The sequence below is a fragment of the Marmota marmota genome, unplaced genomic scaffold, assembly GCF_001458135.2.
Source record: "Marmota marmota marmota unplaced genomic scaffold, marMar, whole genome shotgun sequence".
Classification (NCBI taxonomy): domain Eukaryota; kingdom Metazoa; phylum Chordata; class Mammalia; order Rodentia; family Sciuridae; genus Marmota; species Marmota marmota.
The window spans coordinates 9,233,028-9,260,266 of NW_025999991.1; the positions used below are offsets into that span (position 1 = coordinate 9,233,028).

The 27,239-nt window shown below is 45.1% G+C and overlaps 1 protein-coding gene across 8 annotated transcripts in view; it reads left to right on the forward strand.

Annotated features, from left to right (window-relative positions):
• Nucleotides 1-27,239, forward strand: part of Znf236 (zinc finger protein 236) — an 88,110-nt gene that overhangs the window by 20,728 nt on the left and 40,143 nt on the right. For all 8 annotated transcript variants that reach the window (XR_007348976.1, XR_007348977.1, XR_007348978.1 and 5 more), the window contains exons 6-13: nt 2,363-2,535; nt 4,395-4,538; nt 5,024-5,227; nt 5,898-6,126; nt 16,520-16,792; nt 17,749-17,952; nt 24,276-24,417; nt 24,899-25,159. Coding sequence is in view for 4 of the 8 variants with exons in the window: in XM_048806668.1 (XP_048662625.1) it covers nt 2,363-2,535; nt 4,395-4,538; nt 5,024-5,227; nt 5,898-6,126; nt 16,520-16,792; nt 17,749-17,952; nt 24,276-24,417; nt 24,899-25,159 (1,630 nt within the window). In the remaining 4 variants the exon portion in view is untranslated. The remainder of the gene's footprint in view (nt 1-2,362; nt 2,536-4,394; nt 4,539-5,023; nt 5,228-5,897; nt 6,127-16,519; nt 16,793-17,748; nt 17,953-24,275; nt 24,418-24,898; nt 25,160-27,239) is intronic.

Sequence of the window (27,239 nt, forward strand, 5' to 3'; positions counted from 1 at the left end):
GAGACAGTGGGGAGACACAGTCAGTGGGGAGACACAGTGGGGAGACGGAGACAGTGGGGAGACGGAGACAGTGGGGAGACACAGTCAGTGGGTGAGACACAGTCAGTGGGTGAGACACAGTCAGTGGGGAGACACAGTCAGTGGGTGAGACGGAGTCAGTGGGTGAGACACAGTCAGTGGGGAGACACAGTCAATGGGAAGACCAGGACAAGCCTGTGGATACTTAACGTGAGTGGGCAGAGTAGCCCTTTGCTATCCTGCTTGGAGTGCCCTTCACAGTGCCAGAGCACAGCCCTTACACCTGCCTAGGGGCTGTTGTTCGGGTTACTTCTTCCCTCCCCAGGGTTTTAGCAAGCGCCTGTTGTGTCTTGGAACGGTTCAGATGTCAGAGCTTGTTTGTCAGGACCAAGTGGGTATTTTCAGAGTAGCAGCTTGTGTTTGTCCTGTAGCGCAAGGGAGAGAGAAAGTAAGTCTTCGGAATGGTAGGTAGTGCATTTGTATTTGTAGAAATTAAATTTTATTTTATCTCCCTTAAAGTTTTAATTAACAAAAAAATAGTTTGAAATTGTTATATACCTTCCACAGAGTGGAGCCAGGTAGAATCCTCATGCCACCATCAGATGCCTTCAACAGTTCAATGTCTGCCCCTTTCACATTTCCTTCATAAATACATGTGTCACACCAGAGGTCCACGCACACGCCTGTCCACGCCTTCACCACACATATGCTCTTCCTGTCCTCTGGGGGGCAGCATGTCCGTCCTCTGGCAGGCTCAGGTCGGCCCGCTTCATCAGCTCACCCAGGCTGGCCCTGGAAGGAGGTGGTGGTGATCACTGCACTTGTGGTCTCAGGAAAGGACAAGATGGTCTGGGCTTGGTATCTCCAGTGGTGTGCCTCAGGGTGCCTGCGATGTGATGCCGTGGCCTCCTGGTAGATTGCTCCTCGGGCCTGGGTGTCCCGCCCAGGTCCCATCCTGTGAAGGTGGGGAGCCTCTCAGCAGTTAAAGCTGGAACAGGAAGGATGTCTTCACCAAGTTTGCCTGTGACCACCAGGTTCACCTGTGGCCAGCACCCGGTTCCTAGCTGCTGCCCCTCGTCCCCAGCATGTCCCTGGGTGGGGGTAGGCTGCCTCCTGTCCCAGCCTTATCTCTAAGGTTGTGCTGTCTCATTTAGTTACCTAATTAACCCTGAGGCTTTTTGTGTGTGTGTGTGTGTGCGCGCGCCGCGCTCACGCTAGGGATTTAACCCACGGTGCTTACCCACTGACCCTACATTCCCAGCCCTTTTTTATTTTTTGTTTAGAGTCAGGGTCTTGTTAAGTTGCTTATGGGCCTCAGTAATTCATGAGGTTGGCTTTGAATTTGCAATCCTCTTGCCTCAGCCTCCTGAGCAGCTGGAATTACAGGCGTGTGCCACTGCACACAGCTCTCTGATGTTATTTCTGAATTAGCTCTTCTATACTTATTAGGGAATGAGTCCTTAGTGAGATCTAAAATTAAACTAGTTTGCAACTGGGTTTTAAGCTACCCCATTTTTCCTTTTCATTCATTCTTCAGAGAATGTTTGTTGAGTGTTAATCTGTGTCAGGTACTGTTCTAGGAACTGAAGGTGGAGTCCTGTGCAAAACAGATAAAGCCTGGGCTTTCCTGGAGCATGTATTCTAGCAAAGGAAGATGGATAAGAATAGGATGTGAAGAGCCATGTGCTGGGGGGATGGGGAAGGGGGAGGGGGTTCGGCATTCCCAGGATAGCATTCCAAGAAGCTGGAAAGCCATCCCTGAGAAGGTGATTTTGTACCAGGGCCAAAGAACATGAGGAAGTGAGCCTGTGAGTCCTGGGATGGACGCTCCAGGCCAAATCTCAGGTCAAGACTGGAGCTGCCTATTACGCTGGGGTATCAGCCAGAGACTCGAGGGACTGAGGAGTGAGGCTGGGAGGCATTGGGCCCCAGCCAGTTAGCCCTGGCTCAGTTCTAGAAAGGGCTCCTCCATCTGCTGAGCTGAGGGCCGCCCCTGCAGGCCACGGAGCAGCAGTGCATCCATGGGGCTGTGCAGGGGGCAGAACCAGAAGAAGTTGCTGGCAGGGAGTGTGGGCCCAAGAGGATCCTCAGGCAGGATGCCAGGCCCCAGGAGGATGGCCTTGGTCGGAGGGTTGCCCTGGAGCTTTCGGGCGATGGTCAGAGGTTCTGTTTGGGACGTGTCGCACTTTGATATATTGAACAGACAGTTGTGTGTCTGAGTGTAGAATTTCGGGAAGCAGTTTTGGCTGGAGAGAGAGGTTTGGGGACTCGATTTTAGGTACTTGTGTGTGTCTCTTTGCAGTCCTAAGATGCTCACACAGTGGTCCTTTTCCTCCCCATCTAGGTGAAAGGCCATTTAAATGCAGCGAGTGTGGAAAAGCTTTCAACCAGAAGGGGGCATTGCAGACCCACATGATCAAGCATACGGGCGAGAAGCCCCATGCCTGTGCCTTTTGCCCTGCTGCCTTTTCTCAGAAGGGGAATCTCCAGTCCCACGTGCAGAGAGTTCACTCAGAGGTGAGCATGCATCTGGGGGTTGCACAGCCTGTGGGAGACACCTTGCCTTAAGGGTGAACCATTGTTTAGAAATGCAGAGTGAGTTTGTGCTGAGCAACCTGTTTTAGAACAAATGTGTATTGGAACTTTTTGGATAAATAAGTAAAAATGTATGTGGAACCTTAGATGGATAAATATCTGAAAATAACCGTAATATCTTTGTTAGTTAAGATCTATTAGCCAAACAATGTCTGTCATTCCTTTAGTGAACTCGAAATACAGATACAGTAAGTGTAAGAATCTGAAAGACAAAATATAAAGTTGAGAGGAAGAAAGCAGTGTTCCTATTGCTGACATCCTTTAACGTGAGCGTGGCCTGTGGCCTGCAGAGGCTCTCCAGCCTGTGCTGCTGGCTCTGCCTTTCTGCATGTTCCATCCACTGTGACTTCGTCCCCATTATCTTTGAGTCCCAGTGATTTGCAGATTCTCTGGCATTAGTTTTGTTAAGTAGGATAACCTTTGCTCTTACTAATTGTCATGATCTGGTCTCTTATTACTGTAGAATATAAAGAAATATTTAAGCAACACAGATACTTTTGTTACGGATGAATTTAGTCCGCGAAACATCTTGAACAATGAAAACGACTGTATTTTAAAAAGTAAATATTTATCTTTTAAATTTTTCCTTGGAGTTAAACCATAAGCACCTCTTAAATGCCTAGGGAGTTAATAAAAACATAATAAAACAAAGGTAGAAATTGTCTTTGATTATAGAATAGCAGAATAAAATCTAAAATGAAGAAAGTGGAATTTTAAGTTTAAAAACCCTATATACTTCACGTAGTTTTATAATCACATTAAAATATAATTTTATAATCACAAAAAATAATAACAAATTATTTTTAAAACAATTTATTGAATTCCAAAATCAATAAATTATTTTTAAAAAACCTTTGTTATCCAAGGCCTAGGGGCAGTAGAAGGGCGTGTGACGACGGCCTGGGTTGGCCCGGGAAGCCTGGCCTGGTGTTGTCTGTGGCTTGGGGGATGCCTCCCTGGAGCTCGGGACAGTGCTGAAGGCTGCCCTGTGCCCCTCATATAGAGAGCCCTGCAGTGGGCAGGGACTGCCCTGTGCCTCTTGAGGATGCCTTGAGCCCTGTGCTGGCTGGGGTGGGCTGTTCCAGAGTGGCCTCTGCAGAGTGGGTTGTGACTATTATCCAGTCCTTAAATTTGGTTCTTAGTGAGGTGCCAGGAATAGAGTGGGGGTTCTTCCTCACGTTCAGCTGGGCCAGTGAGTTTTCCTTACTAATGGTCACTCACGGGGGTTTAGTGATAGTGAATATTTTTTTTTTTTTTTTTTTTTTGATAGTGAATATTTTGGATGCTTTCTCTATTCACAGGCGTTCTTATTACTCTCTGTGGTCTGTTTCTAGCTTTACTGTTGTTCTAAAAATTAGTCCTTGATAATGAATATCAAAATTGGTGATGAAAAATGTACACATTGTGGTCCTTCTTCTCAACCTGCATCTGAGGCCCTCAAAAGCTCGTTTTTCAGTCATGTTTCTCTCTAACCTTCATTATTGAACATTATGTTCAGCTGTTTAAGAAACTGAAAAATGTTAGATGTTTTATTTTTTATTAAATTACAATAAATGAAAAGTATGTTTCTTAACTTGAGCCATTTCTCATGTACAGAGAAGACTACAATTTCAGTTAATCTCAATATTAAAGAGTTGGGTCATTGATTCTACAGCTGTCTACTTCAAAAGAAAGAATAATGTTAAAGGCTTGTTTTTTATCATTTTGAATGGAATAATAAATTATGACTTGCTATAATTTAAATATACTTTTCAAAACAACTTTTTCTCTTATTCTGTAAGGTCAAGAGTGGTCCTACCTACAACTGCACAGCATGCAGCTGTGTATTTAAGAGCCTCGGCAGCTTGAATACGCACATCAGTAAGATGCACATGGGGGGGCCCCCGAATCCCACAAGCTCTGCAGAGACTGCGCACGTCATTACGGTAAGTTTAGGGACTTGGTAATCAGGCGATTATTTATTTATTTATTTTTTTAACTAAAATCTGTCATTTTAAGTATAACCTTTAACATTGAACATTGAAATTTGTATTAGTACCAGAAAGGGTCTGTGGAGGTTTTTCTCTGGAGATAAGGTGCTGCTTTTTTTGTTAATCAGTGAAAGTCAATCTTTTTAAACTTCAGAATAATAGTAGATGATGCCATCTGAACTCATTAGAGTGAGATAAAATGTCAGTTATTCATGGAATTACAACTCCTACCATCAGTGTGATTGATAATTATTGAATATTGTTTATCTTTGCATTATAATTTAAGACTTGATTAGCATGCATAGACAGAATGTCTCTTTCTCTAACGTCAGGGTTCTGCTAGATGTTAGTGCTCTTGAGGACAGTGTGTGTGACTGTTTCTTCTGTTGAAGTTGGAAAGCTGTGTTTCTCCTGACCGTATTCGTATTGCTGCATTCCAGGCCACACTGTTTCAGACCTTGCCTCTGCAGCAGACGGACACCCAGGCCTCCGCAGCCTCAAGCCAGCAGAACTCTCAGGCCGTGACGGATGTCATCCAGCAGCTTCTGGAACTCTCAGAGCCAGGGCCTGTGGAGTCCCACCAGTCCCCACAGCCCGGGCAGCAGCTGAGCATCACAGTGGGCATCAACCAGGACATTCTACAGGTGAAGCACGTTTGCCTGCCTGCCTGAGGTTTCCACCTGAGTGCTGTCAGAAACCAGGGTCACGGTGCCAGGTGGGCAGGCAGGCTTGCCTGAGTGAAGGCACCTGGCTGCACGTGGGCGCTGGAGGAGGAGACAGTGAGAAGTGCATGCTGTTTTGAGGCCCATGGACAGTGTAGAATTCCAGATGATCCACTCATTAATACATTAAAAACATTGAAAACCCTGTTTTTTTACTCTGAAAGAGTAAAAGTGGTCCTCCTCCTCTTCTGTTAAGCCAGCTTCTTCCCTGTACCTGGTGGGGAGAAGTGGGCCAAGGTGATAGGGAACCTTAGGATACCACCTGAGTGTCCTCATGCCCTGAGGTAGAGCCCCAGGTCTGCTCAGAGACCACCTGGGTTGTCTGAGGTAAGCTTCTGAAAGTCGATCGATGGATGATGTTATTTCTCTTTAATTAAGAGATGTGACTGCTTGTGGGTAGGGGTGAGGTGTCAGAAATCAAAAGGGACATTACAGTCTGTGAGAGTTGGAGGCCTCTGGTGACTAAGTGCTTGAGTGTAGGATGAGTTCTCAGAGTGCAGTTAGACTCTGGGTGAGCTGTGTGGCACTGTGGGATTGAGTGGCGGCAGGTGTGGCTGCCGCCGTCTAACCTTCTAGTTCTCTTCTGTCCCAGCAAGCCTTAGAAAACAGTGGGCTGTCTTCACTTCCAGTTGCAGCTCCGCCCAGCGACTGCAGCCACACCAAGACGTCCACAGGGCCAACCGGGAGCCCCGATGCTGCCAGCGCGTCCCCCGGGCAAGCAGACCCCACGGACACGGGGCCAGAGAAAGGGCCAGAAAGCCCTGAGAAGTTGGATAAAAAAGAGAAAAAAGCTATAAAGAAGAAGTCTCCGTTTCTGCCTGGTAATCCTGTAGGCTTTTCTTTGAGGAGCGCGGGGGAGCATGTGCTTGTGTTAGGAGAGTCGTACCCTTCCCCTCTGGGGTGCCATGTTCGAGGCGTTTCAGGTCCAGCTGTAGTCAGTCAGTATGGGAACTGAGAGGATGGAACCCAGGCGACCCCAGGCCACCTCTTCTCCTGCCTTTGGTTTCTGGAGCTTGAGCTCGGGCTGCCTGTCACCTGCCGCCATCAGCTCCGGAGACTCAGACCCACTGCTCCCCGTGGCTCTGGCCTGCTGCTCCCTTGTCCTGAGCTCCTGACAGGCGCGTCCTCCTCATTACCCCAGTGCTGCCCCGGCCCTCGTCCACCTGAGCCCTCCTGCCACCTCCACTTGTTGGCTTGGTCCTCGGTCGCCTGTCTCTGGGCCACAGGCTCCCCTTCACTGTTCTGGCTGTCACCTTTAGTGACGTGGACTGCTGCCGTCTCCAGACACTCCTTCATTTCCCAAACACCCTGCTTCTGAGGCTTTTTGACACTAGCATATCTTGCTCTTCACCCTCCTTCTGTACCCTGGTGGTCTCTCCAGGCCAGCCTCAGTGCTACCCCTCCACACGCCACCTCTGGAAACCGACACAAGGCCTGCCCATCTTGCCCCGCTAAACACTGGTGGTGGCAATGCTTGCCCTCTCCCTGGGGGTCTCTGTAGAGATGCAGCTGCATGCCCCTTGTGGATGACCAGCCCTCTCTGTCCTGGAGTCAGTCTTTCGTCTCTGAATTCCCTGATGCTCAGTGCGCTGTTGCACAGGAGCAGGCACTTGTGAGAGAGCCCTGAACTGGGCAGACCTCACCAGTGCTCTGAGCAGTGCATGCTTTCTTGCTGCCAAGTGTGGGGCAGCTGGGTGGCATTCTTTTCCAGAGCACATTTCCTCATTGGTGACATGACTTGGAAGCCTTTTCTTGCCCCGCATGCCCCTTGATCTGGCCTACTGCTCGCAAGTGAAAAAGGGTTTCTTGGACTTCAGAGGGGAAAGGTGGGGAGAGAGTGTTTCTGTGTACAGTGATCAGCTGTAGTGTAGCCCTACAGGTCCCGGGTGTCTGTGCCAGAGAGCTATGCAAACACACAGCCTGTGTGGTGCCTCTCATGAGGTGCTGCTGACTCTTGTTGTTGTGCCAAATTAAAGAGGTTCTGTGGGAGAGATGGGGCACACCTGTAATCCCAGTGACTGGCGAGGCTGAGGCAGGAGAATTGCAAGTTTGAGGAGAGCCTGGGCAACTCAGCAAGACCATATCTCAAAATAAAAAAGGGCTGGGGACATGACGATGTGGCTCAGTGGAAAAGTACCCCTGGGTTAAATACCAGATACCCCCAAAAGACGCTCTTACCTGGGTGTAGGCCACTGAGTGGGAGCAGTCCTTCCTGAAGCGGACTTCCCTTCCTACAGATGCCAGATAGCAGTGGCGCCCCAGGTGCCGAGGTGAGCCTCACTGAGAGGCCCCTCCTGCCCACAGGTGCTGGAGGCGGTTTTCTCTCCTGCACCTGTCTCACCTCATTTCCAAAATGCTTAAGTAAATTAAGTGCACAGAGTTCTGACAAGTGGGAGCTCTTCTATTAATTTTACATGTGATTCTAAACACGTTCAAAAAAAGAAAGCCAGTCCTTCTGGTTTTAAACCTGATAACTGAGGTGAGATAACTGATGGTTTCCAGTTTCTACGCGAAGGTGTTCTTGTTTAAAACTTCCCAGGGATCAGTTCACCTTCAATATAGGAGTTTTGTCTGGAAATGCCTTGCCAAGACGGAATGTGATCACCCAGGAGGACACGTGCAAGACTGTTCTTATCTCTTAAGTTGTAATGTTTTCTTAACAGCTTGTGATTATTCTTGATTACATTCCCAGATTGAATGGACTCTACTACATAAAGTCACTGTTTTTAGATTTATTGTTTTGTCAGAACAATTTTCTCATAGAATTTCCTTGCTATATTAAGAGGTCTATATATTATTTGAAAATTTAACAAATTTTAACTATCAGCTGACTTACAATAGGTAGCTCATGGTGAATTTTCAGTGACATTTGGAGTTTACTGCAGAATAGTATTGACCATCTAGAAATTGCAGTATTGACCATCTAGGAATCACGGTGAGAGGGGTCTAGTGGGAAGCTGGTGATTATTCTTGCAAGTGTAAGAATGGTGGTTGCAGCCATTCTATGTGGAAACTCATCAGAACATGGGTACTCTGGTCTTTTTAGATCAGCATGGTTTTGCTCCATGTTTTTTGATGTCTTGGGGTCGTTGCTATGAGCTTTGGTCACTGTAGAGTGCTGTCACAGGCTGTTGACCTTGCAGCACATGGCCCCAGCATGCTGCCACTTTCAGGATCACCTGCTTTTAAAAGTACAGTCATCCTTGGCAATCTGGGGGTTCTGATTCCTTAGTCCCACAGGTACCAAAATCTAAGGGCGCCCAAATCCCTTATGTAGGACAGCCTAGTGTTTGCATATCACCTGTGTACGTCCTGTTGTGCACTTAGGCCATCTTTAGGTTATTTATAATACCAACACAATGTAAATGTGGTGTAAATAGTTGTATACTGTATTATTTAGGGGATAATGACAAGAAAAATGTCTGTATGTGTTCAGTGCAGGTATAATTTTTCCCCAGAACATTTTTGCTCTTGCTTTAAAAGCCAATTGTATACTTACTATCCCTGAGGCAGGATATTCCCTGCTAAGATTGAGTCTTGTTCTGGCTCAGTTCTGTTCACTTGCCTGTTAGCTTAGGTTACTGTTAACAGCACACTATCCCATCATTCTCTTAAAATCCGTATGACAGAGCTTATCTTTCATCCTCTTCAGGATTAACTTGACCTTTATCCAAGAATGTATTTTTCCTCCTGTTGATACCGTTTGGTTCCTTAAAGTCTTGTAAATCTTTCATTACATTTGGCCTAATCTCTTCCATTGCTGTGAGTCATCTTCAGGTTGCATTTCCTGTCTGTATGGAAAGGTGATTGACTTTCATATACTGATTGTGAATTCAGAAACCTCTTGACTTCTGTTGATTGTGGCGATCGTCTGCAGGTTGTCGGGCTTTCCATGTGGACACTGGTGTTCTGGAGCCCGGTGATTTCTCCTCTTGCTGGGCTAGCTGGCCTCTCGTGGAGGCAGTGCTGACAGGTCTGCTTCCTTCTGTGGGGGGCGAGGAGGCCTCTGCGCTGCAAGCTTGCACCTGGCTTTCTGTGATGGGCTTCTCAGGTGCCTGAGAATCTCCGCTTCCGGAGATTCTCACCTTTGTCAGTTTGCCAGAAGGTCAGTTTTTTCTTCAAGACTGAATATTATCAAATACTTTCTTTTTCTCTGTTGCTTTCTCATATTGTTTTCATCTGTAATGTGTGAAGTATGGTAGTTAATTTATGAATGTAAAACCACATGTTCCATCTGGGCTGTGATCTTTTTGCCTTCTTTCTCTTTTTGTCCTTTTTTCTAAGGAATTATTGGATTTGCTCAGCTGTTTTTTTTTAATTTTCAGTTTTGCTATATAAAACTTATGTACATTTTTGTAAAAATTGTATATTACCAGTACTCATTTTAATTAAATTTATTCCATTGTAGAATACACACTGGCATTGAGACAATTTAGATAAATCTGATTGTAACTAGGTGTGTGATGCATGCCTATAATTACAGGCACTTGGGAGGCTGAGGCAGGGAATCAGAGTTTGAGCCCAGCTTGATGAGGTCCTACCTCAAAATAAAAAAAATAAAAAGGACTGGAGATGTAGTTCAGTGAGTAGAGTGTCCCTAGGTTCAATCCTCAGTACCCCATCCCCCCCGCAAGAAAAAAATTGATATTTTTAGTTTTGATAGTTGTATTTTATCTAAAATTGTCCATATTACATAAAAGAAAGTGAAACTTTCATGAAAAATATGTACAGTATTTTTGACTGATATGTCTTTATAAAGGACACGACTTAAAGTTTCAGATAAAGTAATTAAGAGGGCAGGGTGGCTGTGCTGTATTGGTGCTAGGGATTTAACCCACCCCTTGGACGTGCTAGACAAGTGCTCTGTGACTGAGCTGCACCTCACCCTTCATGACCTTTTTATGTACAACTTTTGAGTCATTAGGCAAGAAACTATTTTTTGTTGTCACCTATCTGTATTTAGGGGAAGTTATGCACATTTTATTGGAGATTCTCAATAAATCATTGCAATAACCTTGAAATAGTGTTAAAAAATTCCTGATTATAAATTAGGCACTCCTCAGATTTTCTCTCAGATATTCCCTGAGAGAATACTTTTAGTGACTTTTCGAAACTTTAGCCTGTTACGGCTGAAACACTTGAGAAATTCTGAGTTATGTGTACAGTGGCTTGCATAAAAGGACAGTGTCCTTGCTGATGTGCCGGATGACTTCTGGGCCCCATGGAGGGCCCGTGTCCTTGCTGATGATGCCGGATGACTTCTGGGCCCCATGGAGGGCCCGTGTCCTTTCTGATGATGCCGGATGACTTCTGGGCCCCATGGAGGGCCTGTGTCTTTGCTGATGGTGCCGGATGACTTCTGGGCACCATGGAAGGCCTTTTTTCCTTGCTCATGGTGCCGGATGACTTCTGGGCACCATGGAGGGACTGTGTCCTTGCTGATGGTGCTGGATGCACCCTGGACCATGATTGAGGGGGCTTGTTCTTAGTACTCCCGCATAGCCAGGTGAACCAGCGCCATTGCACATCTGCCAGGTAAGAGGTTCACTTTGAAGGTATCAGGTAATGTGCTTGTGAACAGATCCCCTTGGCTCTCTGTACTTCCTGAGAGTCCTGCCGATTTTGAGGGACAAACGCTTCTATGCCCTTGGATCTGCATGTCCCACTGCTCCTTGCGTGATGGCCATCACTCTCTACTCCTAATATGCTGTGACTTGCTCCTTCTTCCTGCAGACACGTGAAGAAACGTTGAAGTTGCTCCTCTGGAGAATCTGCTTCTCATGGCAGCCACTGTAGCTCTCTTCGTGAGTCCGAGCACATGCTGACCGTGTGTGAAGCAGAGGGCTGAGCATCCGTGGTCATGGGGTGCTTGTGGTTCAGACATGGCCTGGTCTGGCCAATGAGAAGAGTGACCTCCTGAGGACCTCCTTCATCTTGGAGCATGTGTCTAAGCAGGTGCTTCTTCTAGGCAGATAAACCTGCAAAGAGGGAATACGTGAACTCCAGTTTGCTTCTGTAGGACACATTGAGGCTGGCGAGAATATCTGGAGCAGTCCAGAGGAACTTGGGGTGAGCTGCTCCAGGGGGCTGGCTGGCCTGCTCGGCCTACCCAGGGGCCAGGTTGAGAGCATCTGCTGGATGCCTGCCTTTTTTCACCTTGTGCCTACAAGCTCTTCTACAGAATTCTAGGCTTTTCCATTGCTGGATTCAGCAGTACTCTTAGGAATGCTTGTTTCCTTTCTGATGGGCATTTACTATCAGTAACTAGCACCCAATTGTGTGAAAGTGGAGTTTTTATTCAACAAGGACTGGGAGCTGTTCTCAGTGGATATAGCTCCGGAAGTCAGTGTTCCATCAGAAGATCCAACAAGGAGCATGTGTTCACTGGGGCCAGCAAATATAGACAGCAGGTCCATGCACTGACGTGCCTGCACAGAAGTGTTGCTGCCCTGGGTGCTTCTGTCTGACAGTTTTGAGCAACTGCAGCACCCTGATAGGAGCTGACTCCTGATGCTGGCAGAGTCTGAGCCATGCTAGCTGTCAAGCCATGTCTGGGGAAGGTGCTCCAGGAGGCACTCCAGGGTGTCGGCTCTGCACCCTGATGGACGTCACGCTGTCAGGTGTGTCAGTGCTGTGTGCAGAACTGAGAACTCTGCGCACAGCTGGAAGCCGCCAGCCGATACCATTCCTCAAACAGGCTGCATGGCCACTGCTTTCCAAGGATGCTTCTCCCCAGAAGTCAGGCTCTTCACAGCGGCCGACCTGCCATCCTCTGCCAGTGTTTGCTGATCTGAGAACACTGTAAGCTATTTCAGGTTATATAGATAACGACAGCAAAGCCCAGTGTCAGGGACAGAGACTCTGTGGTCATGAATTAACTACACTGTGGTGGCCACTTTTGTTTCTGAAGCATTCTTGGTGTCCTCTTTTGAAGAAATTTAGTCCCTCTATCACTCAGTGACTGTCCTTTTATTTACCAGCCTGGACTATCAGGCCTTACCTTGGGTGGGAGCCAGATGAAGAGTCAGCTGCTGAAGAGTGAGGAGGGGACTCTGGACTCCCTCTCCTCTGGCCTGCCCTGGGTGGGACTGACTGAGCAGAGCACAAGTAGGGCTTCCTCTCCTGGATGTGAGACTTTCCTTATTCCGGTGTTGCCTGCATTCAGGGCTTCATCTTGGGATTCCACCCAGTGTCCCTTATCCTGGCCATCTTGATGCTTAGGTCTTGGAACGCGTGTCATTGCTGGCTTTTGCTGTTTTTATCTGGTGAATGTGCCTAGGCCAGGTCCTTCAGAGTGCAGCTGAGGGCCACCTTGCTGATGCAGGAGCTCCGTGGCGTTCTCCCCTCCAGGAAACTCATCTGCAGTGTCTTTGCACACTGTCGTTCTTGAGCATGAGCACCTGTCTCAGCACCTGTAGGGCTGTCCCACCCTTGTGTGGTCACACTGCCTGCCTGCCTGCCTTGAGACTGTAGTCAGTTCAGGGGCAGGGGATGACTTGAGCCTGGCTTGGTCCTTGGCACGTGGGAATGCTTTTCTTGGAGTAAAGCTGGGAGGTCAGACCTATTTGAGAAAGCACACTCGGGCTCTGGGACCACGTGGGCCCTTTGTGGACACTGGCTCCATGGCCCTGACCTCCTGGGCCAGTCTTTGGTCTTTGGGATGCCAGCTTTCCCATCTACAAATGAGGCCGATGAGGGAGCAGGCAGGAGAGAATTGAAAGGAAATCCACATAATAGTGCTTGGCACATAGTAGGCGCTTAGTGAATGTGTGTCTTTCCTGCAGTGATGGGGCATCGGGTGATGGTTTTCAGCAGGATGTGTGCATGTGTGTCTCTGTTCTCAGGTTCTTTTTTCCACCTGATGTCTTATTTTTCAAGATTCCTGAATGGTGTTCCATTTTATAGATGTTTTGCAGCTTATTTGACTAGCCTATTTATTAAATAGAGACGTTCCACTTATTTGCAGTCTTTTATTTTCACAGTGCCGCTCTGATATGTGTGTAGCTTTGTCATTTCACACATAAATTTATCTGTGGGGTATGTTTCTAGAAGTGTCAAAGGTTTCGTTTCAAAGGGTAAATTCTATAAAGATTGTTTTAAGATTTTAATTTTGAAATAATTTTGATTTTAATAGAAAGATTTCAAAACAATACAAAGAATTCTCTTATGCCTTTCACCCAGAGACCCCTGAATGTTCTCATCTTAATGCATTTGCCTTCTCTACTTAGGGATTTGAATTTTCCCAGGGCCTGCAGATGTAACACTGCTTTAACTGGGAGCGTTTCCCTAATAGTGTATTGCCTAACACCAAGGACAGCTTCATGGAGCCATAGTACATCACCACCAGTAGGAGATTGCTACTGTGCAGTCTTTACACCTCTTACAAATTTCATTTTTTAAATTAGTGTTGTGTTTGCTAACAAAAGAAAAATTACTTTGCTTTGACAATGTTTCTAGTTTTGTGTCCACTCCCAGTAACAGTGTCTTGGAGTGCCTGTTTCCTCATGGGCCTTTTCAAGACAGAGTTATAAGATTTTCGGGTCCGCTATGCTCATCTGCTTACCTGGTTCAAAACTGGTACTTTATTGTCACATAAATTATATTCTCATACAAGGCTTAGGTTGAGACATTTTCATATTAAAGAACACTTGTATTTTTCCATTAGACTACTTCTTGATTTTCATTTTGTGGCTGTGATACATTAAAGTTGGTGATGTTTTGTTATCTATATTTGTGACACACATTCTTTTCTAATGTGCTTTTCCACTTGAGGGAAATGTTTGCCTTTATATTGCTAAGTTTGTCAATTATTTATGACTTTTGGGCTTGTATAACATTTAGACTTCAGCACCAACCTTATGGAAACATAACTTCTTCTTTCACCTAATGCTTTTGAATCTTGGATTCAATGTAATTTCTCTTTGGCTGGCTATCCAGGAGTCCAAACACCATTTGTTGAACAGGTTTGTGTCTCGCTGCCTAGCTGAATGGTCAACTTTACATACACCACTCCATATCTGCCCAGGTCTTTTCCCTCTTGTACTTCACTAGTTTGCTAGTCGTTTTATTCAATAAGTTCTGGTACCTGTGCTTAGGCTTTATTGTGCATTTTAGTAACTAGGAAGCCTAGTTCTTTCTTGATACTCTTGTTTTGAAGAGTGTACTTGATAATTTTCCCATATTTATTTTTTCAGATTCACTTTTGCTAATGTTTCCAAAACTAGTCTTAGTATGTATGTATGAATGATAAATTAAACCAGGGAGAATCAATGAGTTTATAAAGTTTTATATTTATATGATTTATTCATCTTTTTCTCATATTTCAGTTGTATTTAAAATTTTTCTTGTGGCTATTGTTTGTAAATAGAGTGTTGATTTTATTTTCCTTTTTGGTGTTGTCTTGATATGTTTTATTCGCCTCTTTCTGTTTTTAGACTTAAAAAAGTTTTAGAGTAGATGATCTTACAAATTCCTTTTCTATTAAATATGATTACATGTTTTTTTCTTTACAAATATGGGAAAGTGTTTGAAGGAGGGGCGCTGTTGCCCTGTGCTGGGAAACTTGCCTTGTGGGGTGTGGGTCTGGTTTTTCAGGCCTTCCCACTTGTTGCAGTACAACTCTGGATTCAGCCTTTCATTTTTGCACATGCAGGTCACATTTTGAGCCAGCTCAGGGCTGCCAGTTTGGAATTTTTGTTTCAGTTTGTTCCCAGAAATAATTAGAACTTGTTGACAGTTTTATACTGTGTGTTCTTCATAATTAAATGTATATTTTAATTAAAAATATTTTTTTAGTTGTAGTTAGACACAATATCTTTATTTTATTTATTTATTTTTATGTGGTGCTGAGGATAGAACCTAGCGCCTCGCACGTGCTAGGCGAGCGCTTACCACTAAGCCACAACCCCGCCTCTGTATTTTCGTTTTTGTTTGGAAAAAATTTGATTTTCAGAGATGAGTTTCTAATTTTAGCTACAGAAGATATAGTTATGTTTCTGATTTTCTTTTACCTAATAATTTTTCCATATGAATTGTTCTTGCAAAGACTATTATCAGAGAAAATTCACTTTCTCCTTTTACAGATTCCTTTGTATATGTGGAAAATTCCTTGTATTTGCTGATAACAAAGAGAAAGAAGAGATTTTCCTTTTCCCTAACAAAACTATGCCTGTATAGACACAGTAAAATAAATAAGTTAAAATTTTCTGGTGGATTTCATCAACATGACCAAAATCTTTTAGAATTTACTTAAATTGAATCTACGTAACTACTGTAGATATTTATTTCATTTCAGATAAATACATGTAGTCAAACTTTCCCAAATAAAAAGTGTGCTGAATTTTATTTAAAATATACATGTGTGTTAGAAATAATTTTGCTTATTTCCATAAATTTTTATTGTGATCTTCTTCTGTTAGGAGTAGTTTTAACTTTGATTTGGAGTTGAATAATGACCTTTGTAGTTGAAGAAGGCAGGATCTTTCACATCTGATCATGGACCCTCTAGTGTCATGTACTATTTCTTGGTCAACTGTTCGTAAATTTTCTTTTGAAGCTGAACAGTCTATCATTTGCTGATTATTTGCATTCATATTACGTTTTTTGGGCGGGGGNTCTAGGTTCTTCTTTGTGTGTGTGTGGGGTGGTGGTGGTGCTGGGGATTGAACCCAGGGCCTTGTGCATGCAGGGCTAGCACTCTATCGACTGAGCCGTATCCCCAGCCCCTCATATTACTTGTTATTTGTGGTGTGAGAGGCTCGGTAAATAGTTTTGCAGACTTCATTCGCATCTGCCAGTTCCTGGAGCTGGTGGGTCCCTGGATCACACTGGCCCTGGCTGTGGGGCAGCTGGTGCGGGTCTGTGCACTGGTTTCGGAGATGCTGGGTTCAGCTGCAGCCTCTTCCTGTCTGTCCTGGAGGCCTGCCCTCATGTGCTCATGGAAAGGCAGGGTGTCTTCTAGATGGAACATCACAGTTGGTAACTTAGCCATGGGGTCAAGGTAACCAGATCTCTAGTAACTTAGGTAACTTAGCGAAGGGGCCAAGGTTAAGCTGTTCGCTGGGTAATCTAGGGGTGGGGTTCAAGGCCAAGCTGTGGTAACGGCTGACGCTGCGCTTCCTGGGGCGGGCACACGAGTGCGGTGGTGCATCCATCCTTCATGCGCCCGCGTGGTTTCTGGGCCTCTGGACTGCCCTCCTCTCCTTGTCGCTCCAGGCTCCGTTCGGGAGGAGAATGGCGTGCGGTGGCACGTGTGTCCCTACTGCACCAAGGAGTTCCGGAAGCCCAGCGACCTGGTGCGCCACATCCGCATCCACACCCACGAGAAGCCCTTCAAGTGCCCGCAGTGCTTCCGCGCCTTCGCCGTGAAGAGCACGCTGACGGCGCACATCAAGACACACACGGGCATCAAGGCCTTCAAGTGCCAGTACTGCATGAAGAGCTTCTCCACCTCAGGGAGCCTCAAGGTGCACATCCGCCTGCACACAGGTGCGCGGGCGGGGTTCCGAGAAGAGCTGGGCGTGACCGGCCCGCACGCACACCGCGCACGCACACCGCACACCGCACACCGCACACCGCGCACGCACACCGCGCACGGGATTGAGCGGGGGCTGAGCTGGGGTGGGAGGGGACCTGCTGCCTGCTGCTGTGGGAACCTTCTACAGTCACTGGTAGGGCATAAAGGGGTCGCACTTGAGGTCCACATCTCTTAAAATAACAGCCTTATTGAGACGTAAATCACATACCATAACATTTATAAGTGCACAGTTCAGAATGGTGCAGCTACCCCTCCCCCAATTGGAACATGTTTGTCACCCCTCCCAACTCACCACTCACTGGCAGGCCCCCTCCTGAACCCTCAGGCTCCCTGCCGGGGTGGCATTGTGTGCCAGAGGTTAAAGACGTTGGGATTAGTGTTATGTCCTTCTATGGAATCTGCATTTTTATTTGCCAAAAAAATTATAAAAGGAAACAAATTCGTTCAGAAAAGGGGAGACAGGAGAGGATGTTAGGATGGTATTACTTGGTTGTTACTTACCACCCAGGAGCTACAGCTAACTGCTTGTCAAGAGCTGCTGACAGCTCTTCAGGCACTGGGGTATAGGACCCAGGAGTGGGTCTTGCCATCAGCCAGCAGTGGGCCGCTTGAAGGGATGAGCACTCTGACACAGTGGCTTGAACACCCGTAGTGTACAACTTAAGCCTTTGTCCTGGAAAGAAGTGTTCTTTTTCATGTAAAATGCTCTTATTATGTTTCCCACATTTGTCATTATGCACTGTATATAAACAAGAGAAGATGATTTATAAAATCCATGAAATTATAAGCATGGAATAACAAATGAATATTCAAATCAATACTGGAATTACTAACGTTTTATGTTGGAATTTTTTACTGAAATCTGATTCCTTGAACTAATTTTAAACTGTGCTCTCATTTTTATTAGGAGTTAGACCTTTTGCTTGTCCTCACTGTGACAAAAAGTTTCGTACCTCAGGCCATAGGAAGACCCACATTGCTTCCCACTTCAAACACACGGAGTTACGCAAGATGAGGCACCAGCGCAAGCCTGCCAAGGTCCGTGTGGGCAGGACCAGCGCTCCAGTCCCCGACATCCCTTTGCAGGAACCGATTCTCATAACTGATTTAGGTAAGAGGCACCCGAGGAGTCAGCACGGGCTCCGATGTGCATGTTTAGTGTGTCAGCCACGGGCTGAAGACACCTTTGTTGAGCACTGTTTTGTCTATGAGCTAGTATTTTTCACAGTCAAGGTAAAAATCATAAACTATTGCTCAAATTATGTTTTGGTTCAAAGAGAAGCACTGTGTGTGTGGAGGTATGCCAGTCTTCATTAAATGTTCTGCCTTGCTGACACCATCAAGGTGACAAGGGGTTTTTAATGTAAAACATGTGGCATGTTTTGTGTTCATTTGTGAAGTCCCACAAGGTGTGTGGCACAGTGAAGCAGTTTGGGCTGCTTTAATCTTTGCATTGAAAAGAAAAACCTGCCTGCTTTTAAGTTCTCTTTAGGCTCAGTATATTATATAATCAAGCCAAATCATGATTTTGTTAATTCGCCAGAAAGAGAACACTGTTTACCAGTATCCTTGGGAAAATGATCTTTTTAAGTACTAGAGAAAAATATAAGAAACCTCATTTTAGTGAGGTTTGGTCTGCTATAACAAAAATAGCGTAAACTGACCCCTTCTAAGTAACAGACATGTACTTCTCCCACTTGTGGCAGCACCTCTGGTGGGTCTGGTGTGCGTGTGTACGTGGAGGAAGGAGGGGCAGGCAGCTACCCAGGGCTTTCCATAGAGGACCCTGATCCATCCAGGAGGGCTCCCCCGCAAGGCCCCATCAACTTCTTAAGGCCCCCCCCCCCTCATTGTACTGTCCCATTGGGGGCTAGATTTCAAAATATGGATGTTTTGAGGGGACACAAACATTTAGACTATACCACTAATTAAATTCTGTGTATGAATTCAGATTTTTATGCAGTGCCTGTATAATTTCCTAGGTAAGATAATCTAGTCTATAAGCAAAATTAGTATCAGACAAAATATAATTTAGAATAAAAAAATTTAAATAGTATGTAGAGATATATTTTAGATATGAATTATAGACCTTCAATAGCTGATCAGTAGTCATGAACGCTATATATTTAACAGCATGACATTAACACGTATTAACTAAAGTGATCAGAAGGAAAAAGTGTTTAAGTTGTTAAGTATAATGAGAGATTCGCAACTACTAAAAAGATCAATTTTAGATAACACAGTAAGAAGATTTGAATACACACATGAAAAAGGATATTTTAATACTTTGTACAATCTTTTCCCTTATATTACAGATTCTCAAATATACATGAAATAAAAGTCCACATTGTAGGGTTCAGGAAAATTTCACTCAAAAGTGGATGCTGATTACAATTCCATGAAAACATGAATTAAGGAAATAGCTATCTAAAATTTAATTTTAAGGAAAAGAGAGACTCAAAATTGAAATCATGTTTATAAATGGGAGCAGTATATAAACAGATCAGAGAGACCAAAGGTGTTCTCAGAAAAATTAAGGCTTTTGAATATTTTCTATTAAAAAAAAGGAATGAAAATAAATAATAGTTAACTCATCAGCTAGAAAAATGGGGGGTGAGTTGGGGGAAGAGAACAAAGGAATTAATACATATAAAAGAATTTAAAACAAATTTGATAATTTTACAAACTTAAAAAAGTGAGCCAGGTGCAGTGGTGCACACCTATAATCCCAGTGGCTCCGGAGGCTAAGACAGGAGGATTGTGAGTTCAAGGCCAGCCTCAGCAACGGTGAGTTTGCTAAGCAACTCAGTGAGACCCTGTCTCTAAATAAAATACAAAATAGGGCTGGGGACGTGGCTCAGTGGTTGAGTGTCCCTGAGTTCAATCCCCAGTACCAAAAAAAAAAAAAAGTGAATAGTAAAATAGATAACTTGTCATTGATAAACTAAAGGGAAAGTGAAATATTGGGAATGAAAAATTGTATCTGTAAACAGAGATACAATTGAGATGAAAATTGTTTGCAAACACGTACAATTAGTTGCTAAAGCATTTGAAAATTTGGTTGCAGTGGCTCTTTTCCTGGATAATGTACTGGCCATAATTGACCTTAGAAGAAACAAGAAACTTGCACCATAGGCAGATGGGCAGGTGGTGATGGCTGGGGTGCTGCAGCTCCCAGCTCTGAGATCAGGAGGGTGTGCTTTGCTCACCTCCCGGGAGGCACAAGTGTCAGGGTGCGGTTGTTTGATGTTGTGGAGCATGAGCCAGACTCCCTGGGTGTCTGGAGGAGGGGTTTTCATATCCTCTTCTAGCTGAGCGGCTTACAGAAGAACAACCTCCTTTTGGGTCAGTGTAAGTTGAATCAAGTGCCTGTGAGTTTGTGAACCCTTAATTGAATTCTGTTACAGTTTTTATTCTACATTTTTTCTGGGTTAAGTGGAACCTCTGCTGGGTGCCTTCCTAGTGCTGCTCCTTGACCCATTATGGCAGCTGAACTCTGCTGCCTGGGCTGTGAGGAACACAGGAAGCCTTCCCCAGAGGTGGTGTCATGCTGCAGGGTGCAGTGTCACACCTGTTTCTCAGCTCGTGCTTTTGGAGGTTTACAGCAAAGACCTGACGGGGTGGAGTTGAGGAGAACATGTAGGGAGGATGTTAGCGTCAAGTACTCAGGTCTTTGACTTGATGTAGTGATTTACAGCACAACCGGATGTCTTACACCGACACTGTCATTTTAAAAAGCATTGGAACGCGTTACAAGTACGGTGGCCAGTGTTTAGCCTCTGACATTAAGGAAGAGGGTTGGATGCATGGTGTCTCGTGGCACCTGTGTTTTAAAATGTGTACCACTGCCAGGGAACATAAACTGTCTTCCACAGCTGCCCACACTCGCTCTTCCTCATTGCTGTGGATGGAAACTCCTGTCTAGGCGGGTTTGCAACTTTGTTTGGGTCGTGCCGCTTGCTCATGCCCATGGGGTACCTAGAGCCGAGTCGTCTGGCTTCTGGGTTCATCTGAGACAGAGTCCTTTCCACATCCTCTGCCAGTGTACTGCTGCTTGCGAGGCCAGGGAGGCGTGCACTGAACCTAGAGAGCATGACTTACAGCTCTGCAGGATGGCATCTGCTGCACTCTCAGTGTGCTCTTCCCCGAAGCCAGGGACTGCAGTTCAAATACTGTAAGGTACAGACAGTGATGTGAGTCATAACCCAGTCTGAGAGTCTCTCGTCCGTAGTACTTGGGAACAGAAATGTTTTGGATTTGGGGTGTGTGTGTATGTATGTGTATACATATGTGCGTGTGTGTGTGTATATATATATATAAAGTGAAATGTTTGGGGATGAATCTCAAGTCTGAAGGTGAAGTTCATTTATAGTTCATAGGCACATTACACACATAGCTCTTGGGGCATCCTGTTTGTTGGTGCTCAGAATGGTTCATATTTTAGAGTATTTTGGATTTCAGATTAAAGATGTTCAACCTGTATTCTGTTCTATAGCTGCTTTTTGGTTTTCAAATCATGTATGTTATGCCCATTTCAATTATTTTTCTACCTTATATGACTATACGTGTGTGTTTATAGGTGTATAAAAATGTCACATGTGGGAAATGTCTTTCATTTATGTGAGCCAGGCTTTTGTTATTTATCATTATTGTTCATTTATTTTTGTGGTACTAGAGATGCTTTGGGGCCTGTGCATGCTAGACACATGTTCTGCTACTCAGCTACATGCTCAGTCCTTTTTATTTTGAGACTGGGCCAAGTTGCCCAGGCTGGCCTTGAACCTCTGACCCTGCTGCTCAGCCTCGCGTACAGCTGTGATCATAGGCGTGTGCGACCACACCTGGCTTGTTGTCTGTTATTTTAAACCCCAAGGCTGTACAGGTTGATCTCAAGCTCATATTTGATGTTTTAATCACATTAATGCACTGATCTTGCTTGTCACCTACACACTGTTCGAATGTGTGTCACATTTGCAGCACATGTGCTGGTGGCATGTGTGTCATGGTTTCCCACGATTCCCCTTCTGTGGCATCTGTACGGTTGCTTCTCACCGTGCGTGAAGTCTGTTGTAAGGTCAGTTATGAGGCCAAGCTTCCTAACGAGATAAAGCTCTTCTGGGTCTGTTATGATAGAAGGACTTCTATGATAGTTCAAGGATGTTTCTAGTCTAGTTAGTTTTGTTACATTCATTAAATAAAATCTAATCTTGCCGTTCTTTGAGATAAGTTGTTGTCTTCTCAAGATCAAATATATTAAAGGACTGCTGGTCCAGTAGAGATGACTAACATAGTCAGCATCTTAGCACTTACATGTTTTATTTATTCTTAATTTGTTTCTTTAAAGAATGAAACCTCATAATTAGCCTAATTATTAATTTTACTAACTTTGTTTATTCAAATTAGCAAAAGTAAAAATTAAGCATTTGAAAAATGACTGTTATTTTACTTAATGTATCAAATTAGGAACTTCTGCCCCAGAAGGGCTCAGAATCACATTGGGATCTGTTTAAAAAATGCATGTACCTGGGCACCATCCCAAAGATGAAAATTGCATGCTTGGGAGGAAAAACTAAAGCAGTTGTGTACCCAAGGGTTGTTGTGGTGGTGTTCATGCTAGTGGAAATATTCCTCCTACCGGCGTTCAGTGCATCTGGCACCTCCACACAGCGCAACCTGTGCAGATGTCCAGAGGACAGTGTGGAGCGGCCTGGAGAGGTGTCAGGTGTCGGTATGGAGTGTGGCCAGGTGATTACAGAACGGAGCGTGTGGAGATTTGCATAGAACTCCACGTGACTGCCTGCTTGCTGCTGTCTTGCATCATTGGTGGTCCTCTGAGTAAGCATTGGAACTGTAAAGTTTGCCAAGCCCAATAGTGACCAAAGACATCACCTTAGTTGCATTTTGTTTTTTCTGTTTGTAGTTTTTTGGAGAATAGGCACATTAGTTTTTTTGTTCACCTTCCTGAACCTACTGTGGTTCCCTGAACCGAATGAATATCAAATAAATGTCAACCATAAGACCATTAATAAATGAGCCTGGTTTGAATTTGTACTTAACTGAATTTTCCTAATATCTTAGATGCTGAGAACAAGAGTTAGTTCATTCAGTTATATTTGTGTGTCCTCCTATTTGACAGTACTATGTGAACTCACATACTTGACTTAGGGTTGAAAACTTATGGCCTAGTGGAGTGGAGAAAAGATGTGATACCAAGTGTGAGTGACAGGTGCTGAAGTAGGAATAAGTACAAATAAAGAGACGAGAGGAGTGGGGTTTGCTGAGGAGTGGTGAGAGCATAAAGGTACAGAGGGTATGGTAAGGTGCCTAGTGGGTCAGCAGATGATTGGATGGTCGTGTGAGTGGGTGAAGGAAGAGATGGTGGGTGGATGACTGCATGGATGGATGGGTGATAGTGGAAATGGAGATGAAGAAGCAGGTTTAAGACACAGTGGGACAGTGTGATCTCCGGGACTGCGAATGGCAAATGGCACATGCAGTCAGACAGGGAAGGGAGTTCTCAAAGGTTCTAAAAACCTAGCCTCGTGGACGGGGAGAATGGTGTTCCACGCATTCACTTGGGAAAGTGGGGGAGCACTAGGTTCTAGGGAAAAGAACTGAAACAACCTGTACTTCTGGGAGAGTCAGGAAACTATCGTAAGTGATGTGTCATTATCACATAGAAACTAGTGTTCCTGCTGGAAGAGGTGGAGGAGGGAAAGGGAGAGTTGGAGCCAAGGGCAGAGTGTGGGCAGGAGGAAGGATAGTCCAAGACTGGCCAGAACTGAGTGTTAGGTGACTATGAAGTGACCCAAAAGTTGACATCTAAGTTTGTCCTGAACGACAGATATAACCCACAGGCTTCCTTGAATCCTATTTATAAATGAGCAAACCAAGAGAACCCTTTCTCGAATTAAAAGCATGTAAATTCGGAAATAATTCTTAGTAATTTTGCTATTTGCGGATTTTGTAGAAGGAAATTTCTGAGACGATGCTGATGTTTTTAGAACAGAAGATCGTGTTAGAAGCAGTGGTGTTTTGAATTCGTCAGAGGAGCTCATGGGCAGCATACATATTGAATAAATAAGGGGTCTCACATCCTGACCTAAATTTAGGATATAGCTATGTAAATTCCATGTCAGCCAGTGCCTTTACAGCACATAAATAAAGGTATTCACAGGAAACTGGCCGCAGACTCCAGTGAAAGAATTGTGACAACAGACAGACTCCTCATGTTGGTACAAAGCATGTCCATGTTTTCTTTCCTGTTTCTCCTAGGTGTTTGCATAGTTTCTAACACATCACAGTAGCACTTGGCTGCAGCACTGGCTCTACAGCACATTCATGTTTTCACCTTCAGGGTAACAGGTGCCTTTCGACATTTAATTTTATTAGTGCCGACGCTGAATGATTTCTGCTTTTTTTTTTGGTTTGCAGGTCTTATCCAACCCATTCCAAGAAACCAGTTTTTCCAAAGTTATTTTAATAATAATTTTGTAAATGAAGCGGATCGACCATACAAATGTTTTTATTGTCATCGAGCGTATAAAAAGTCCTGCCATCTTAAACAACACATCAGGTAAGTTGTAGGTCTAGAGAGGGAGTTCACTGTAATCCGGAGATTTGGTGGTCTGGTGATCTCTAGAAGTAATTGGAATAGTACTGTTAGGTTTTAGTATTTAAAATGTCATATTTCACCCCCAAATGTTGCTAATTGATATTTTTATTCTTTAGTGTCTCAACTAAAATATTTTACTCAGAAATTACCACTGAATTTTATTTGTATTCCCATTATATTTTAGTATTTGCAGCTTTCAGGAAATATCCAAGAAGCATCTGTTTTATTTGATGAGATTGCAGTTAAGGTTTTCCAGCGCATTCAGTGGAGCTTTATTCTTGGTGCTAGCTGGAGCACAAATAAAGATCCTGCAAGGGGTGGTGCTGGAGGAAGGCTGGAGCCCATGGAGACGGCCCGCCGTCTCCGCGTGGCAGCTGTATGCCCTGGGCTCCTCTGCCGCTTGGCCTGCAGCATGGTGAAGGGAATGCCATCTTTCTTTTAGGTCACACACAGGTGAAAAGCCTTTCAAGTGCTCTCAGTGTGGAAGAGGCTTCGTGTCTGCAGGAGTGCTCAAGGCGCACGTGAGGACGCACACGGGCCTCAAGTCCTTCAAGTGTCTCATCTGTAATGGAGCCTTCACCACTGGGGGCAGCTTGCGCAGACACATGGGCATTCATAACGACCTCCGGCCCTATATGTGTCCCTATTGCCAAAAAACCTTTAAGACCTCGCTGAACTGCAAGAAGCACATGAAAACCCATAGGTAGGTATACTTCTGATTGTAATTCCCTGGTGGTGGGGCGTCTTTTTAATTTTGAGTCCGTGCTGTTATTTCTCACCTTGAGTATGTGGGCTAAAGAAACTGAACTGTCAGTAACTGGGGACCTGCTGAGTGCCACACGCACAGCGCCAGTGTTTTGAGGCAGTCTGTGTTGGGCTAAACCCCTAGTGTGGCTCCCTCTCAGAGATGACCTCTGGTACTTAGATGAGATCTTGGACCCTGCCTATCACAGTCAGGAGGTGAAGTTCTGATCAGCGCTGTGCTTTCCAGGAGTGTGATTGGTGAATCTTGGAGGTGATTCTTCTTCACTTGCACTTGAACATGTATCTGGGGCAGCCTGTGGAACCTTCGTTGAGTAGCAGCTGCTCATCTCCGAGGGGTCCTTTCTGGCTAGAGCTGGGCTTTCACACAAGGGTTCCTGAGGAGTGTGGTGGTGTGCAGTCATGTCGAGCCATGAGGTGGCCGCCTCTGGCTTACGTGAAATTCAGTCCTTGGCACCCAGAGAGTGCTACGCTCTTTTGCCCGGGGACATTTACTTTAGGAGTCCCAGTAGTGTAACCCAGATGCGTCTGCCTGGTGTCCCTGTGACCCAGACCCTAGTGGTAGAGTGACTGGACTGTGCTGGTTTGGTGGTGTTCGGTGTCTTACGGATCTGAGAGCAGGGCTTGCTTGTCAGCTTGGCTTCCTTGAGGCAGCACCGTCGGTCTTAGCCTGCAAACTCACCTCTGCTGGGGACTCTCAGGGAGCTCCATATTGGTGGTGCCATTTAGTGGCCCTCACAGCAGCACGCTCTGTCGTACTGCACTGTGGGTTACGAGGACATTCTGTGATGTGCATGTGTTTGAGAACTGGATGTCTGTGTTGGTGTAGACACTCGGGATGCTTGGCTCTGCTCGTGCAGCAGGAAGATGGGTCCCCATGTGGCTAGGGGGCTGTGCCATTAGAGAGGACAGGAGCCGAGTCCTTGTGTGCCCCAGCGGTGTGTTGAGTGCCATTTTCCTCCATCAGGAAGCCTGGCCTTGCGGTGTTCCTTCTGGGATAGGGCTGGGAACATGGGGCCTGAGCCCTCTTTGGTGCGGTTATAGGGCCAGCTGTGTGACATGGAGCCTCGTGTAGACAGTGTTTGTCATGGTGACACTGAGGGCTGCCTGCAGTGGGTCTTTGCAGCATTTGACTTTGTGGTGACAGTGTGCTGGCCGGTTGGCCTGCCGTGGTGCTTTCCCTTTTAGATCATGTGCTTTTGGATCTTCCCATAGGGAGGGTCCCTTTGACATATTGCAGAAAGTTCCCAGAGTACTACATGTTACATGAAAGATGGATGCACATAGTTACAGTCGTCAGGTTGTGGGGAAGAACCCAGGCAGACAAGCATTAAGCGCCTCTCCCACCCACCATGTGAGACCCACGCCCTTGGAATCATGGTGGAGTCTGATGTCTCTGCGTCACTGCCCAGAACTGTGGTGGCAGAGTCTGGGTAGCATGCTTTCTTTTCTTTCTTTTTATTTGTTCTTTTTCAGTTATATATGACAGTAGAGTATATTTTGACATATTATACATGCATGGAGTTGAACATTCTAGTCAGGATCCCATTCCTGCAGTTGTATATGATGTGGAGGTCACTGCTCCTGTATTCGTATGTGAACATAGAAAAGAGGTGTCCAGTTCCTTCTACTGTCTTTCCCATTTCAATCCCCGCTACCTTCCCTTTATTTCTCTTTGTCTAATCCAGTGAACTTCTATTCTTCCCTACCACCCACCCTTATTGTGGGTTATTATACACATGCTAGAGAGAAATTCAGCCTTTGGTTTTTTGGGATTGGCTTATTTCACTTAGCATGATGGTTTCCAGTTCCGTGTTCACCAGCAAATGCCATAATTTCATTCTTCTTCATGGCTGAGTAATACACCACTGTGTATATGTGTACCACATGTTCTTTATCCATTCATCCTTTGAAGGGCATCTAGGTTGGTTCCATAGCTTAGCTATTGTGAGTTGAGCTGCTGTAAACTGCATGTGGCTGGATCACTGTAGTATGCTGATTTTAAGTCCTTTGGGTATAAA